The sequence below is a fragment of the Paramisgurnus dabryanus genome, chromosome 4, assembly GCF_030506205.2.
Source record: "Paramisgurnus dabryanus chromosome 4, PD_genome_1.1, whole genome shotgun sequence".
Lineage (NCBI taxonomy): Eukaryota > Metazoa > Chordata > Actinopteri > Cypriniformes > Cobitidae > Paramisgurnus > Paramisgurnus dabryanus.
The window spans coordinates 33,155,281-33,173,170 of record NC_133340.1 but is presented as its reverse complement, the minus strand read 5'-3'; the positions used below and the strand labels follow the sequence as shown (position 1 = coordinate 33,173,170).

General features: G+C 36.8%; 1 protein-coding gene across 1 annotated transcript in view; it reads right to left on the bottom strand.

Moving 5' to 3' along the window:
* micall2b (mical-like 2b) overlaps positions 1-12,200 on the bottom strand; it is a 34,082-nt gene extending 21,882 nt beyond the window's left edge. The window contains exons 1-4 of the mRNA XM_065254245.2: positions 11,913-12,200; positions 11,376-11,424; positions 260-401; positions 3-151 (exon numbers count right to left, since the gene is read on the bottom strand). Of these exons, the coding sequence (XP_065110317.1) occupies positions 3-151; positions 260-401; positions 11,376-11,424; positions 11,913-12,055 (483 nt within the window). The 5' untranslated portion in view covers positions 12,056-12,200. The remainder of the gene's footprint in view (positions 1-2; positions 152-259; positions 402-11,375; positions 11,425-11,912) is intronic.
* Positions 12,201-17,890: the final 5,690 nt, after the last annotated feature.

Below are 17,890 nucleotides of genomic sequence, written 5' to 3'. Positions count from 1 at the left end.
ACCTTATTGTCGTTTATTGATTTAGGCGTCTGAACCTCTGTGGCTGGTTTAGGGGGGCCAAAAACTTTAGCTGCGACAGGCTGGTTTTTCTTTCCAGCTGGTTCTTCGTTCGATTCTTCAGCTGGTCTTTTAATCGCTCCCAGACCTCCAACTGCACAAACACACAGAGTGAACGCTTTCAGCAACAGTAATGAAAAATAATACATGTGAATTAAAAGTAAAGTGTAGTTTTTGGTTCAGAAGTGTGTATGCATCTTACTAGGAGAGCGTCCGTGGAAATAATTGTAGTATTGCGAAACGTAGGTGAGAATACTGAGACGATCTGGTACTCTAAGTGCAACCATGTCTTCGGCGTCAAGCAGGGCAGGTATTCCCAATTCTTTCTCCGCCACCTGAAAAGCCTGGAAAAAGTAAATAGAAAACATGTTAGTGCATTCAGCACTCAACGATAAGAACGTATCATCATCAGTTGCGTTGCAGGGGGTGGGGGTTTGGGGGCTTAAGACCCTTAAGAGGATCGCACACCGGCCACGCCGCTCAGCGCCTTTGCAGTTCTAAAAACACATTGTTTTCTATGAGTATACGCCTGTCCGCGCCCCCCAGCTGTGACTCAGGAAGTTGCTCAAATCCCTGTCGCACCACACAGCGCCACTCACATAGTTTAACATTAAATAACATCGTATTTGTCCCAAATCATTAACGATTAACATTGGCTGCTAACGTATTATTTGCATTTTTAAGACGACGTTATCTGACGAAGCTCACGCTAATTAATGTGCACTTCCGGTTTACAATACCTCCGAGTTGTCCTAGACGCGACTCGACGCGATGCGGCGCGACGCTGAGCTGCGCGGATGGTGTGCGATCCCCTTTATAGTCCTTATCACGCAGAGATTACAGAAAATACACGTAAATTGGTCCAGGATTTGTCTGGGATCGTTTGTTTTTTGGTTTTTTCACACTGCCAATGATTTTCTGGAATCTGCGTGTGCTTTCATACACATACTGTAAAAATCCGGTAAAGCACGTGAGGGTGATTCTCGCAAAATTAGACTTGAAACATTTTGATAAAAAAAGTAAATGCTATCAAAATAAGAAGCATACAGTTACACATTTCTTCATGTACTATTGTGCTAATGATTTCAAATGACATCATACAAATCAATTTTGTTGTTTTTCCACATTTAAGGGGGAACATTTTCATTACCACAACGTGTCTATGACTGGATTTGAGGTCTTTGAAATGGAAAATTTATAATTAAAAAAATCTAAAAAAATAAAAAGCTTCAGTGCATGTTATGCTTTAAATATTTACAGTAAAGAAACATGTGGTATTTGGTGATCATTGGTAAATGTAGAGACAATAATAGGGAATATAAATGTGTCCAAGACCAATTTCCTCATCCTCCGCAACAAATTTTCAATCATTGCTTAAGGCCTCAATGAACTGACTTTTTTTTTTTTTAAATAGTTGGAAGGGACATAATTGACTGTGACACTTAAGATGGCTACCAGGTGAGCAGTTCTTATTTTTTATCTCCAGCTAAAAATTAAAATATTGTTTGTCATAGTGCCTAGACAACTTTTTAGTTCTCATTACCGAAACATGGGTTTGTAAATGCATAAATTTAATGTAATATCATGGTGCAGTAATGATAATTTTTGATAATGATAATCTAAAAAAAAAAATGAACAAAGTTACAGGAAACAGCTAAGGTCTTCATTCATAAAAGGAATAATTGTACCCAAATAATGAATCCAATACACTTCTCTCTGTAGTAACTCTGTCTCCATCCCTGCGTGGCATTTGCACGACCTCAATACCCATGAATGTTAACTCTCTGACATCATGTTTAGCACTATTGAAATGTCTCGCCACCGATGATTTCTCATCCTGCTTACGGATGGAAGACTTTTGTTCACATATCCTAGTTTTCAGTTCACGCTTTGTTCCTTCTTTAAAAAAATATAATACAGCTAATATCAATTGTGTACATTGTCTTAAGCTGCTAAAGAAGAAAAGTAAGTTATATGTTGTTCATATTGTTATTTAGCATATTTTGAAATATATGTATCCCCTGAGATACATTGCCAGAATAGGGTATAAATAAGGGATTAAACACAATATTGACAATCTTTGTATTTTGAGTTGAAAAATTAAATGATCATTGCAAATTGCAGGTTAAACAGATATTTGTATATTTGGGTGACTGCATCTTAGCATTTTAACTGGATATTTTCTTTCACGGCTTCACAACTAGTTCATTTTATGGTCAAAGGAATGAGAGGGGATTTCAGTTATAAAGCAGACAACAATGAATTCTTCAGATTTTGAGAAAAGTGACAGTGGGCAGTGAAGTTTTGTGACAGTGAGCAGTGTAATAGGACGGAGAAATTTAGGTACTTTTCCTCATGCCAGACATGCATTGCTCTGAATTGTAGCAGATGAGAAGCCTCTGCATGAATCACAGTTTACATTGAGCGTCGAGGTAGTATAAAAAATTTATAAATTGCTAAATAATTATTATTATCTAAAAAAAATGTTTGTTTTTTTGCAGCTGGAGGAGAAGCCCCAATGAAGCCAATAAAGACATTCAGAACTGCTCATTCTTAGTTAGGCCTACTTACATTTAGTTATTTATTTACATTTATTGTTATATGTAAACATGTTATTTACACTGTTTAAAATGGAAGTAAAAATATGTATGGCATGTTTTAGAACAAGAGAGGAAGTCAGAATCACAATGTTTGCTGCATATAAAAAATAAACATTGATGACTTTTTGCTTTTTTATACGTTAATAAGGCAATATATCCTGGGAGATACAACGCAGAAAATCCTGAATATATGAAATATTGCAATATTTCAAAAATTCCAATTAATATCTTTTAAATAAGTCCAGATGATACAAAATATTACATGAAATTATTTTTTCCACATCGCTTTTCACTCTTGCCTGTTTAAGGGTTAACACAGCTTACAATGTGTATACATGTAAAAATTAAATAACTAACCAATAAAATGATGAGAAATATAGCCTATAAATGCATGTTGTTAGAATAACATTGTAAAAATTTTACGAGCTAACATTTTTCCAGGTTGAAATAGTCAGCCAGACAACAGAATAGAGAAAATGCAAAGGAGAAATATCAAGTATGCGAAAAAGAACAAAAATAAGGATTTATTAACAAGGAAAATGATGGAGGAAGTGACAGGCAGCAGAGGGAAAAAGAATAAAAAATAAAAATAAATCAACAAGTCAAGACAGCCACCGTGAAGAGAGACATACTAAAGATGAATATGGACAACTAAAGCACTGTGAAAAGTTTTATCACGCATATATTCGCTGTGTTTGTGGAGTCATGTTTCCAGGGGGCAAAGCCACCCACCCCATCCAGGGAGCTACACTGCGACCTTTTGAACTGCCGTTGCGACCCTAATTTTTAATGAGTCGCAAATGTGCTACCTAATGTTTTAGACAATATGCTATGATTTACTATGAGCATTTATTAAAACAGAAATGTGGATCTTAAGAATACGTTTTATAACGTGCTCTGAGCCATCAACACGTTGGCTTCATTTTGCGTGAAAGCACGTCGTGTCTCTCCCTATCAGTGTGCGTTTGCGTGCTCAGCTGTTTCTCAATGAATTGGATGGGACGCGACGCAAGCGCAGTGTCTTCCTTGTTTCTGAACTTGAGCAGAGGTCTTTCTTTACTGAGGACGCGGGACTCGTATGGTTCCGGGTTTATATTTTAAATGGTCTGTCGGGTCTGGTTAGGTCCTAGTTTAATTACTTTGGGTCCCAAGTCTGATTAATGTTGTGTTTATAACCCGAGTCGATCGGAAAACGTCCATGAGCGCTACCGCGCTAAAGCTCGAGTGCAGTTTCAGCGTACCTCCGGTTTCTATGGCGATGGTTCTTGTTACGACCACGCGCTGCATTTTCTTTCTCACATTTTTTTAATAATCTTATTATTAATTAACCATACATTTTCTAAAACCATATCCATATTAAGTTTGGACAGAGATTGTAGCAAAAAGCAATGCTAATGTCAAGCCAATTGCACTGAACGAGCAAAGCAATGTAAAGTCTGTCACCGGGACAGCAAGTAGACTTTTAAATCTGAAATAACGAGTGGATTAAGCTTTTTAAATCGGCAAGAGAGAAATAGAAAGATAGAGCAAAAGCAGTAAAAGTAAAAATTATTACCATTATAACATCAGTCATAACATCAGTCACATTTATAATCTATAGCCTAGACCTGCACTGTCTATTAATATACTATACATAGTATTGTATTATATTGAGTTTGATAAAAGGGGTCTAATTGCTTCATATATCAGTGCAAAAACAGTAAGTCTTTTCGTGGTGCTTTGACAAACAGTGTCAGCTTTGTTAATGGCAAAGAAAGTTTGGGGTGGTTAGATTGATGAAATATAATGTGAAATTAATATTAATTTCCAATAAATCAAAGTATTGTGTTGTGTCACACATTATTAGTTCTTCGTCACATGTATAGTAGACCATAATTTGTCAGTGGGTAATAATTGCCCTTTTCACCGGCTACCACCACCAAGTAAATTTCAGATCTGTGGGAAACACTGCAACGTTTAAGAAAACAAGGCGGCATGTGGTTTAAAAGATGGCAAGTAAAATAAAAAGCATATCTGTATGCAATACAGTTTCATTATTGTTCATTATTATCCAGAGCGCCTTAATATAACTTGAAAAAAATATGTGCGACCAAATCATATTTTGCGCCAGTAACTGAAAAAGTTGGTAGCGGAAGTGCCACCAGTGGAAAAGGTTAGTGTAGTTCCCTCCCATCTGACCCTAGCAACTCCCCTGATGATCATATATATATTTAAAAGTCTCTAGATGATTAAAATGCAACCAGAGCAAGACTGCCAACATTTCCCAAGATACCGACAACTGCAAATGGATACCAATCGAATAGAGTAATAAATGCTGTTAATATTAACTTAGAATACACAAGGAACAACACAATAATATCTAACTTAACTTACTGGAGGAAATCTACACTCATCATGATGCCACAGAAAAAACATTTTTGGCTCCATGAAGAACCTTTAACATCTGAAGAACCTTTCTGATTTACAAAAGGTTCTTTGTGTTGAGAAAAGGTTCTTTAGTTTATAAAAATGTAAGAAAGAAATTGTTCTAACCCTTTAAGCACAAGCACCTTTGTTTTTAAGAGTGTAAGCACGTTGTTAAAGGTTAAATTCAGACGAGATTTTAGAGATTATGATAAAGTACAATCACTATTATAAGAGTATTACTTTTCATTGTGTCTTGGCAGAAGCTTTTACCCAAAGCGACTTACAGTGCATTTTAAAGGGATAGTTCGGCCAAAAATGATATTAAACCCATGATTTACTCACCCCCAAGCTGTCCGAGTTGCATATGTCCATCGTTTTTCAGACAAACACATTTTCGGATATTTTATAAAATGTTTTAGATCTTTCAGTTGATTAAATGTAATGTTACGGGGTCCACCCATAGTCCACGACCTTCAAGTCCAAAAAAAGTGCGTCCATCCTTCACAAAATAAATCCAAACGGCTCCAGGATGATAAACAAAGGTTTTCTGAGGGTAATCCGCGCGATGTTGTTGTAGAAATATCCATATTTAAAATTTTATTAACGTAATTAACTACCTTCCGGTAGCGCCGCCATCTTAGTCGCGTCCGCATTCAGGATGAGAGCTTACGCAGCCTACGGAGGCTACTCTGCTGCTGCTCTGTGCCCCCGCCCTCCGAATTTGTCATACGTCACTAAGAAAAGTGTGTACACTACGCTAATACTCTCTCCTGAATACAGAGGAGTCTAAGATGGCGGCGCTACCAGAAGGTATTTATTTACGTTAATAAAGTTTTAAATATGGATATTTCTACAACAACACCGCGCGGATTACCCTCAGAAGACCTTTGTTTATCATCCTGGAGCCGTTTGGATTTATTTTGTGAAGGATGGATGCACTTTTTTTGGACTTGAAGGTCGTGGACCCTGTAACATTACATATAATCAACTGAAAGATCTAAAACATTTTATAAAATATCCGAAAATGTGTTTGTCTGAAAAACGATGGACATATGCAACTCGGACAGCTTGGGGGTGAGTAAATCATGGGTTTAATATCATTTTTGGCCGAACTATCCCTTTAAGGTATAACGTTTTTTTATAGTACGTGTTCCCTGAGTTCGAACCCATGACCTACCACTTTTTTATATGGCATACACAGTACCATATATAACCTGCAGTCCATCTGAATTAAATAACAATTAGCCTAACTTATTATGAAAAAACACGTAGCCGATTAATATTTCATTAACAGTTAGTCTATCAGGTTGCTTCAGTCCAGGTGAACTCGTTTACATGTATTTGGTGCCACCTACCGCATTTTTGGTGTGCACAGTTTAAATGACTTGTAATTGTCTAGGGGCCAGATTTACTAAATGGGGCTAAATGACGTGAGCGCGCAATTCCAAAAAAGCGCAGATGGGAGTGGTAATATCCGTGGGCTATTTACTAAAAATGCTCAAATTAAAAAAGGCGCAACAGCTGATTTCTATAACGACCAATGCAACTAATCTGCTAATAAGAGCAGTGTAAATTAGTTCAGGGTCACATATAACCAGAGCCGATGAGGTGCGGTTGAGTTCAGCACCACGGACATCGCAGCGGATAATTTGGGTCTGTAATCCCAGCTAATAAAGCCATAGTACACAGAAAAGAACTGGAGGACAAAAAATTTAGTATTGTGCGACTTCTCCTAGTGACTCTTCTTCAGCAAATAAAAAATAACATGGCTTGGTAAACAATATTTTTGAGTGATGTTAAACAATCCTCTCCTTTAAATCACATGCTCGCTGATCTCTGTAATGCCTCTTATTTTAGCAACAACTGCAGCCATTTCAAGTGCAAAATGGTTTAAGACATGCTTTTCTTCAGCGTTAAATAATGGGGCAAATACCAGTCATATCACATGTGCAAACATTATTTAAATGATTCATGCAATGTGATTTACTAATCTACCTATAAATTTTGCGTCTGAAAGGGGAAAGTCCTAGAAATGCAGATGCAATAACGTCCCGACTGTCGTTATTTAACGCCAAAGTGATGGTTTGCGTTGGCGTAAGCGGTTAGTAAATCTGGCCTGATATGCTCAAATATAAGCCAACATCTTTATAAAAGAAGGCATTTCCATAAAAGTGCCATCTTATTTTCAGGACGACAATACGATAACCAAGTTCGGAAGGAGCATGGTCATGCAATCCAATCAATCAGCACAAAGAGCTCTCGATATATATAGCCGTTCGTCCCTTCTCCACCCCATCGCCTCACTTGATTCGAGCTAATATTCAGAACTTAAACCCTCCCCTCGGACAGCATGCCAAATATGCTTTATATACACATGTTAATGCAAACTTGTGAATCAGCATTAGTCTATTTTTAAATATTTGTGAATATGTGACTGCTTTTTACAAGTTTAAAACAAAGTTTGAAAAAATACATTTTGTGGTATGTCATTTGTGGTACATTTCCATCCATAAGCACTTAGAGGTAAAACAATAATTCATCCTTGTAAGCTTGGCCCAGTGAAGACTTCAAGAGATCAAAACTAAACAAGAGCAGACACGACGGAGAGAGAAAGAGATAAAATCTAGATCAAATGGCTGAGGTATTTCTCTGTACATTTTTAATTTTGCAATTACATTAAGAAGAATGCAAATGCAAAATCTGAGTATCGGTACTAACAGTCACATGCCAAAGTTGTTTGGTAATACATGTTAATGCTAGCACACACAACTGTACCTTTCTCTTTCAAACCTTATGCTGCAAATCAACCATGACCTTGTAATCCATGCGTTCCAAAGATCACGCCTTCTCCTAACACTTTCACTTTCACTGCCTTTCTCTCTGTTTGTTAGCAATGTACGGTTGGCATTCTCATTCAAAATCTTCCCATAAGCATTTCTTTGCGCTTCCTCTTATGATTCTTTTGTTTTCTTGACCTGTTTTAAACAGCATTCCTTTTCCATGGAATTATTGTGCATGATTTATCAGTCTATGACAACCGAGCATGTGAATCGTCTTCTGTATTTGACAGAGCAGCACATCACCAAAATAGGCCTCAAGAATGCATTCTTCAGTCCATGTGTCAGATCTCAGCTTTGGACAACAACACAGAGGTCACACGGCACTATGAGAGGTCAATGAAACTCATTCGTAAAACGACAGACTTATAATCTGACTGGAAATGAGGCATTTTTACACAAAAAAAAACAAATGTGAACTAGTTTGTGAAAACCTAGTTAAAGTACATGCATTTCTAAGTTTCTACAATGTCTTTAATATTGACTAAGGTCATTAACTAAGGTCATGTCAAAGAATGAAATTTTGTAAAATCCCAATCAGATTATGAGACTTTAACTTGGATTTCACATACAGGATACTGTCACATACTGTTATACACATGTTAAAATTAAGGTTTTAATTAGAAGAACCAAATGTGACCACAAAACCAGTCATAAGTCACTCGGGTATTTTTGTAGCAATAGCCAACAATACGTTGTATGGGTCAAAATTATTGATTTTAATGCCAAAAATCATTAGGATATTAAGTTATGTTCCATACGCTCAACCGGCGCAATGTCATAGAATGTTTCTGAACAGGTTCACGCCCACTTTTGGGGGAAAACGAACTAGACTCCCCATTGACTTCCATACAAAATAGTGTAACAAAGCAACGTTCATACACATCCGGCAGGCGTAAATAACTTAAGAAATCACTCAGATTAAACATGTCGAGTAATTATCTGTCCACCCTGCCTGCCATAGAGCGCGAAAGATACATTAACACATTTAATTTGGTCAATATAAAAACATGTCCCTTTCATTCTCACAGCTTCCAGCACTCCGTGTGTTAATAATGCCGGGAAAAACGGCGAACACAGCAGCCACGTATCGGCCAATGCCGATACACATAAAACTCGCAAAAATCGGCTCGATATATCAGCCGGCCGATATATCGGTCTTTCACTAGTTTGTAACAACATGAGAGAGTGAGTAAATCATGACGGAATTTTCATTTTTGGTGAACTATCCCTTTAAAAGGAAAACTCAGTATTTCAATATTTTACTATGTTCTTACCTCAACTTAGACAAACGAAGGCATACCATATTTTCCGGACTACAAATCACGCTTTTTTTTCATAGTTTAGCTGGTCCTACGACTTCTAGTCAGGTGCGACTTATGTCAAAATTTATTCATATAAACCATAAAAAAAACCAGAAAACATTACCGTCTACAGACGAGAGTCCGATCTGTGCTGCTCCTGTATTTATGTAATTCAATGGATTTAGTGATGTGGAATGACTTCAGGACCTTTTTGAACTTAATTTGGCTTGTCGTGTTAATTTAGCCTATTCAGCCTCACAGGTATGTTCGATATGCTATTGTGTTCGGTGAATAAATGGTAATGTTACGTTAACATGTACGGACACCTATTCAGCCTGCTGTTCTGTGTGCCATTGTTTAGTTGAATAGCTTTCCTTTCCAGATAAAATGTTTATTCTTGGGCTTGGATTTTGTGAAATAATTTTCTTAATGAACGCGACGTATAGACCAGTGCGACATATATATGCTTTTTCTTTTTCAAAACGCATTTTTGACTGATGCGACTTCTACTAGTATTCCTTAGGATCCAAACAGGAATGAATTTAGAAGCCACCAAACACTTTCATGTTTTCCCTGTTAAAAAACTGTTACACGAGTAGTTGTTACACAAGTAAGTTTGGTGGCACAAAATAAACTGTGGCGATTTTTTAAGCGGATAAAAACATGAGAACTATATTGTATGGCGGAAGAGCACTTTGACCTCGGCCGTAGTAATGTTGATGTTACTGCGCGCCCAGGTGTTTTCCTTTAAACTTTTGTGGTCCATGGTCAAAAATTTATTTTGTGACATGATGCCATAGAAAAAGAACCTTCGAAAGTTCCACATTTGCTCCACTTTAACTTGTTTATTATTTAGTCACACTATTTAATAGAAAGGTGCTAAAAAGAGTTCTTCAGAGCAATGCCATAGATAGAACCATTTTTGATCAGAGCAATGCCATAGATAGAACCATTTTTGATTCTGCGAAGAACCTTTAAGTAAAAACTCATTTCTTTTTTAACTTTCTTTAGGCTTTAGAAGCCTTACTTTACAAAAAAGGACTGTTGTGGTAGAAAGTGGTTGTGGCTAGAAGGTATACAGCAAAGGCCAAAATCTTGTGAATTCTTGATATGATAATCCTCACCCCAAACCAAACATTTCACAGGATTTAGACAGTAGCTGTACCCCTTCTAGCCAGAACCGTTGTTTTATCCTAATCCTTTCCCCCATCCTAAAACACTAAACCCAACATCTCGTAAAGCTGGGAACACACTTAACGATTTTCGCACAGATTATTAATGTAATTTGGTCATATCAATTGATCATGCCCAGTCTTTTCCCAGTCTTTGTTTACAATCCCAAGAAACAACCTTTAAGCATATTGTGTCCAGTCTTAGAAAGTTTTAACAAGTCCTTAGGTTTGTCCCATCTTAAGATCTTAAGGTTCTCTAAAGAACCATACAGCCCAAAATGAACCTCTAAGGCGTGTGGGCATGCTTTTTTGAGGAAAGTGCCCATAAAAAAAGATACATAACGTCTACCCATGATACGCAAGATGTACACATGTATCGAAAAAACTTTCTGAAACTTGTACGCCCCCGGCGAAGTGCATTCGGCACAGAAATACTCTGTAACACGTCCAACTGCTTTTTTGACACTTTGCCTATGTTTGGCATGAGGAAACCAACTCTTAAACTGTGTTAATAAGTCAGAATACATGAAATACAGTTAAACCAACCCTTTAAAGAACCCTAAAGAAAACAATGCTGATCCAAATAACCTGTAAAAAATAATGTTTTAAATTTTCAGGGGGCAGCCAACTTAAAACCCTAAAAAAAATAGTTGCTTTCAATCTAAAATGTTAGTACTCGTGGAGTAAAATCTGAATTTTGTGGAGACAGTAATGATAAGAAAAATTCAATTTAAAACTGTTTTTAACTTTCTTTAAACTGTTTTTTCTACATTTGCAACCAATGGTAATTAATAGTGATTGAAAATGCACTGTTTTAGTAATCATGGCTTTTTGGTGTATTTACGATTACCTTTGGTAAAACATGGTTATACTACAGTAACCATGGTTTATGTAGCAAAACCATATGTTCTGTGGATAACTGTAGCAAAAGGGATTAAGCAAAAACGTGACAATCGTATTAAAGAGGTTACTACACAAACCAAAACTAAAAACTCTTACCAGATGATTGTTGTCGTAAACGTTTTCTTTGCTCAAGGAGTCAAAGTCTCTGCAAAAGAGCAAACATTTCAACAAGCATGCATTTGTGATCACAACACCTCCTAAAAGTGCAACTAAAAGAGATTTTCCATAACAAATATTAACAGTCCAAAGTAAAAACTCACAAAACACAAACCCAATGTTAAGCGTGCACAAACGCCACGTCAATTTACAAACGTCGGTAAATTGTACTGCTAAAGTAAAACCAAACAAAAACGCTTAATAAATAAACTAGAAGTTTTAACATCTCCTAAGTATTTATTGAATGTTTTGTTCTCATCCTAAACTTTTAAAAAAATAAGAAGAAAAACTCTCGTCAGAGTTCAAGCTTATTTTGTTCCGTCCCTCAAGTTCTCGTTCCAACTTTTAACAGTAAAATTGCACAGTAAAAGTTGTAAACTAGAGATAAATATATTTACATCCCGAGTGTTTAACTAATGTTTAAGCATTTACCAACACACAAAAGCGCGTCGAGCTCAATGAGAGTTTGTAACTTACATCAAGTCCGGTCTGTGCTTGTGAATGAGAGCGCAAAAAGCCAAGCCGTCCCGAAAAGACGTGGTCATGTTAGTGATCGAAACATCACGATATCCATCGCACTGGATTTTACACCACTGCTGAAGAGCTTTCACAGCAGCCATCGGTACCAATGCGTCTCAAACCGCGTCCCCGTGAATGTTAACTCGTTCCGATTCAAATCAAACTCTTAATGTGAACTCAACACTGAATGCGAAGCTCTCCAACGTCGCCAAGTGATCTCATCGACCGTCATAAAAGTTAAGAAACCTCTGAAACTCCTGAGAAGTTTAACGACGTCACCATGGGTGGAGTCAAAGGTAAGTGTTGGACTTCCCTTAAAAACTTCCCTGACAGTGCTATATGGAAACACTTGACACGCGCCACGACATTGATAGAAGAGCATTATTTAGGTATAATTCTTAATGGAAACGGAGCATGCGCACATTCATAAAGGGGGTTTTCCTCACATTGATCCAGGTGCACTTACTGTATTTGCAGGTCATATGTTTTTTTTATGTTGATGGGTGTGTCTGTATTGTTGGACTTGTCTGATCTGATCTTGATGAGTCACCTGCTTTAGTTGAAAAGAGAAAGTAATGCATGCACTTAGATAGATTAACCGTCGACAATTATACTTTAAAGCTATTGTGCATTTCTGCCCTTACGAAAATACCCATAAGACAAAACCCCCAAAACACATGAAAAAATTAAATAACCATGGTTTTTAAACCCATGTCCCCGGTTTCACAGAAATGCTTAAGGCTACTAGTCCTGAACTAAAACACGTTTGAGCTGTCTCAACTGAAACTAACACTGACAAATCTTAAAATAAACAAGTCCCATGATTTGTCTCAAGATACACACCAGTAATGTCTTTTTCTAAGGTATGTTTATTAAACTTGCTTAAACATCCTTATTTAGGTTTAGTCCTGGCTTTAGCTAAGCCTTGTCTATGAAACCAGGCAATGTTTTTTTTAAAACATACCTAAAACATGGTTACTGCAGTAAAACCATGGTTTTGCTAATCCCTACAGAAAAATCCAGCAAAGACCAGCATAAGCTGGTAGCTGGTTTAAGATGTCAGTAGCTGGTTCTAGCTGGTTTAAGGTGTCAGTAGCTGGTTCAAGAGCTGGTCCTTCCAGCCTGGCAAAGATGGTCCAGTTGGTGAGCCAGCTGTTCTTCCAGCATGACCAGCTAAAAAGTGACCAAAACACAGCTAGACCAGCTTGCTACACCAGCAAAACCAGTTAAAACCAAGCTGGGACACAGGCTAAACCAGCTCACCAGCTAATGCTGGTCTTAGATGGATTTTTCAGTATGGAAAGTAATCAATACACACACAAAAAAACACATGATTACTACACTTTTACCACAAAAAAAAAAAAACAGATCTGGTCTTGTTACTATATTGTTATGAAAATATGTCTGCATCTAGAAAATCACTTTCATTTAATCACTTTTATCTAGGCAAAGGGTGACTACAATGAAAATACTAAAATATAACATGTTAAAAATGCAATAATGTATTTAGCATTAACATAATTTTTACAATAACATTTATTTTAAAGTTTAATGAGTTTACTTTTTTCTAAAATGTATTTAAATAAATATAAAAATAAAATGCATAGTGTATAAAATATGTATAAAAAATAAAGAACGAGGATGTGACACTAAACTATTTGAAAGGTTACATTCCACATACATACTACATTCTCTATTTGACCACTAGATGTCAGCAGAAGACATAAAGATCATGATCAGAGGGTAATCAATACATTGATTTGTAGCACGGTACTGAGTACATAATATTATACACCAAGACAGGAATACCATAGTAAGCTGCTACTAGACTGGTAGTATTTGTGAAATTGTGATTTTAGGTGTATAAAAGCAAGAGCTTCATTGTTTAAGCAGCCCACATGTATGTATATCTTACTTTAAGCTAAATTAAACTATACTGCTAATAATCTTTTGCTAAATATTTTCATTTTATTTTCATTCGAAGAACATTTGTGCATTCCCATGCACTCTCTTCCATCTGTATATTTTAAAACGTTAAGCCTTTCCCAGACTCGGTGAGTTAATAGAAACACATTCAAACACAATTCCTGGTATTATGTCACTTCTTTGGCGTCTTCGAGAAAAGTAAAGCAGTGTAATTTGAGAATGTGGAACATCTGGAAGCAGTTATCTCTGAACATCCGGTCGTGTCCCCTATAAACACATGGAATGAGAAGGGGAGTGTGTGCTGTTGTGTTATTGTCCTGCACGACCAGACCAAACAAAGGTTTAATGAAAAGCTTCCATGTGTTTAATGCCAGAACAAACACTATTGAGTGATATATCATGTTTCCATTTAACTTCTGTTTAACACTGCATTGCAAAACCTATTCTTACTAGATTTCCTTGCCTTGTAATCACAATGGAGTGTATAAACTTCTTTAAAACAGATTTATTTATCAGTCTTTAGCATTTACATTCTCAATAAGATATTTAAAGTATTTGAGAATGCATGAAAACATGTCACAAACACTGCTGGATTATTTTCAACCCAGCGTTAGGTCAAAAGGGATGAACTCAACATGTTGGTTTGTAAATTGTATCATTTTAGAAGGATAACTTGACAGAAATGCAATATATTATACATAACTACATTATCAGTGGTGCATAAAGACCTTACAAAATAAACTGTATTGTTTTTGTGACCTCAGAATGAGCCTTTTTATCTACATCAGTGTTTCTCGAACTTTTTCAGCCCAAGGACCACTTTATCTTCCAATGTTTTTCTGAGGACCACCTAACAGAATCTGACTCTAACACGCCCCCAAAAAAACAACAAAATAGGAAGAATAAGCTAAATTTAAGTTTAATATGCAACTGTTTTAAGTAAAAAATAAAAATTTTAAACACAAATGCAATGCTATGTTCAGAAATTATTATATGAATTTTATTTCATTTGAAAAGTAAATGTGAAATGAGTTGCAGCTTAATATGAACAACAAACTGCACATGTGAAAAAACTGCAATTAAACATACTGTAACAGCCTAGGTCCCACTTAATGTCATTCCAAAGAGCCATTAGTTTAAAACTGAGGTGGTGGGTATATGAAGTCTATGCTTGTAGAATGGTAACAATAAAATGCAAAAAAAAAAAAATTCCCCTTAATGTCCAAAATCACTGAAATTACAGGGATTTTACACATTACAAAACTAATAGATCTGTGGATTTTGGTTGCTTTCAGTTGATGCTTGATCTTTTTTTTTTGACTCCTCTTTGGTTTAAGCAACCAATCCATTTTTATGTCATTCAAACAAAATGGCAAGAACTGATATCACAGTTTCACAAGTGCATTAAAAATCTACTTAAATAAGTGACTATTGTATAAACACTTGCCTAGTTTAGGTCATCTTTTGGCGGACCACTGGTGGTCCGCGGACCACACTTTAAGAATTACTGATCTACATACACCGCAGCATGACCCCCTTACATGGAACTCGCCATTATTTTGTCACTACTTCGGCCCTGTACCAAATGGCACACCTTGGACTTGCGGACTTCCTCAGAGTCCACACTTTGATGACATCATGCAGTGCAGACCTTAGGGACCCTTGACGCGAGTCCACGAGGGCGCACCGAAGTCGTATTTTGGAACAGACTCGAGCGTCATGCTGTAACTAGAAAGAGAAGTTGCCCATTATTGTGAACTCCTCCCATCTGTCGTCTGATTGCTCTTTCGCAAGGACTTCTGGGTTGGTAAAGTGCTGGGCTTCACCAAAGACCGCATTAAGGGTGCAAAGGGGGCGCTAAAATTACCGATGGATTTCACAATCTCACCACTAGATGTCACTAAAATTTACCATAGACTGTAAAAAAAGATGGACGACGCGACGTCACCTCACTCCATTGTAATGAATTGAAGCCAAAAATGTCCGACCAGGTCGCCGCCATGTTACGTAAAAACATCAGTTTGGAGCCAAGGCATGCGCAGAACGAATCGTCCGTGGAGCCAGAGTCGGAGCCGCGGTATCAAACTTTCGCCCAAACGCTCACGCGACCAATTCAACCACGCCAATCATAACGACACGCCCCGTTTCTATAGCATCAAATTACTTGCTAAAATGCCCACTGCGCAAAGTGACGTCGGAATTACGTCTTTTTCATGTAATTTTTGGACGTCCGAATCCGGTCCATAAAAGGGGTTGTTTTGTAACGCCAGGCGACGTCTTTTTTTCGACGTGTTCTGCACGTCTAAAAATGTTGACAACCGTAGGACCACCGTGTAAGGAAAAGAGACATGAAAAAAGCGAAAAGACATGATTGCCTCTGCACTTCACCCATCCACCGCACCAAAACCTTTCAGACATTTCCTGCCAGCTGTGGGATTCAAACTCCTGATCTCCGGGTTAGAAACAAGTCTCTCTAACCACTAGACCAAATGGCCATACTTTCAGGTCGTATATAAGGCATTCTTATTGCATTAATATCATGAACAATTTAATATGAGAATATTTTCATGTTAAATTGCTAGTATGGTCATATACTTTTAATATAACGAACTACACATTTAATTACATATTTTTAATGGTACATTTAGATGAATTTTGTTTGTAATTCAAGAAAGCAGAAAAAAACAGTACTGTAATAATATAGACTATTCGTATGTATTAATCATGTTGGTGCAATAATGCTGATATTTGTAAATAAACACATTTTTATAGGCCTAATCATGTAATATAGACATAGACCTGTCATAGACGTCCAAATGACGTCCAAAAATTACCCAGTTTAAACGTCAAATGTTGCCCATAAATATGACGTCCAAATGACGTCCAAAAAATTACCCAGTTTAAACTTCCAATGTTGCCCGTCAATATGACGTCCAAATAGTGGACCTAGTTTGGACGTCGAATACATGTCCAGAATTGGTCATGGACCGACGGACCCAATATAGACTTGATCTGCACGTCTATCCGACGTCCTGTGTTTAGTGGGTGAAACCTATCACAAAAACGAACACTTGAACATAATCAGCGTGATAACAACTACTTGAAAGGACCAAAACCTTTCAGAAACTTTTTTTGGAAGTGTAAATCATTTTTTTATTTAGAGCAGCGTTCCATTCGATTGATTGGAGACGAGGGCGGGGTTTATGACTTGTACTGCAGCCATCCACCAGGGGGCGATCAAAGAGCCAGTGTCTTCACTTTTCAAGACTTATGAGGCACACCCGAAATCTACACAGTGAACCTTTAAAATACATATTTTGCACACGCTAATATATCTTTATATATACTATATGCGTAAATACTTTACATAACTTTTTTAATGACTTTAACGCTTTATACTACTCCTGTATTGACTAAGCCTCAAACTGAGCATTTTAATATACAAATTATGTACACTTGACAAATAAAACTTAAAAAACTTGAATAACAAAAACACAGAATACAAAGTTTTACTGCAAAATTATACAGTATTACTGTTAGGCTGGCATATTTTAAGTAATTATGTTATCAAAAACATTATCTGATGTTTGGCTTGGATCAATTCCCAGTCAGACACATTATTGTAATTGCATAACAGATAAAAAACAAGAAATGAAAATCTGAAGCATTTTGCTCCTTTCTATTTTCCATTTGTAAATATTTTATTCGTTCTGTCTTTATTTCTCCTCTGTGCAGAAACACGGCTTTCAACTCGCTGTCATACCATATTGGATGTAGAAGCAAAAGTCTGGCTTTGATCTTCAAACAGGCTTTGTGTCAATCTGAGATGAAAGCTGGAGGATCAGGCAGCAGATACCTTCCTTAGAGGATGCCACATTTGTGACTCCCAATGCAAGGTCTATGTGTCTCAAAAACAAGAAAAAAGGATTTTACGACGGCACTTTTGTTAAGATGGAGATTGTCAGACATGTTCAAGTTTTAAACTATTTATTTAATGCTCTGTGATCTTC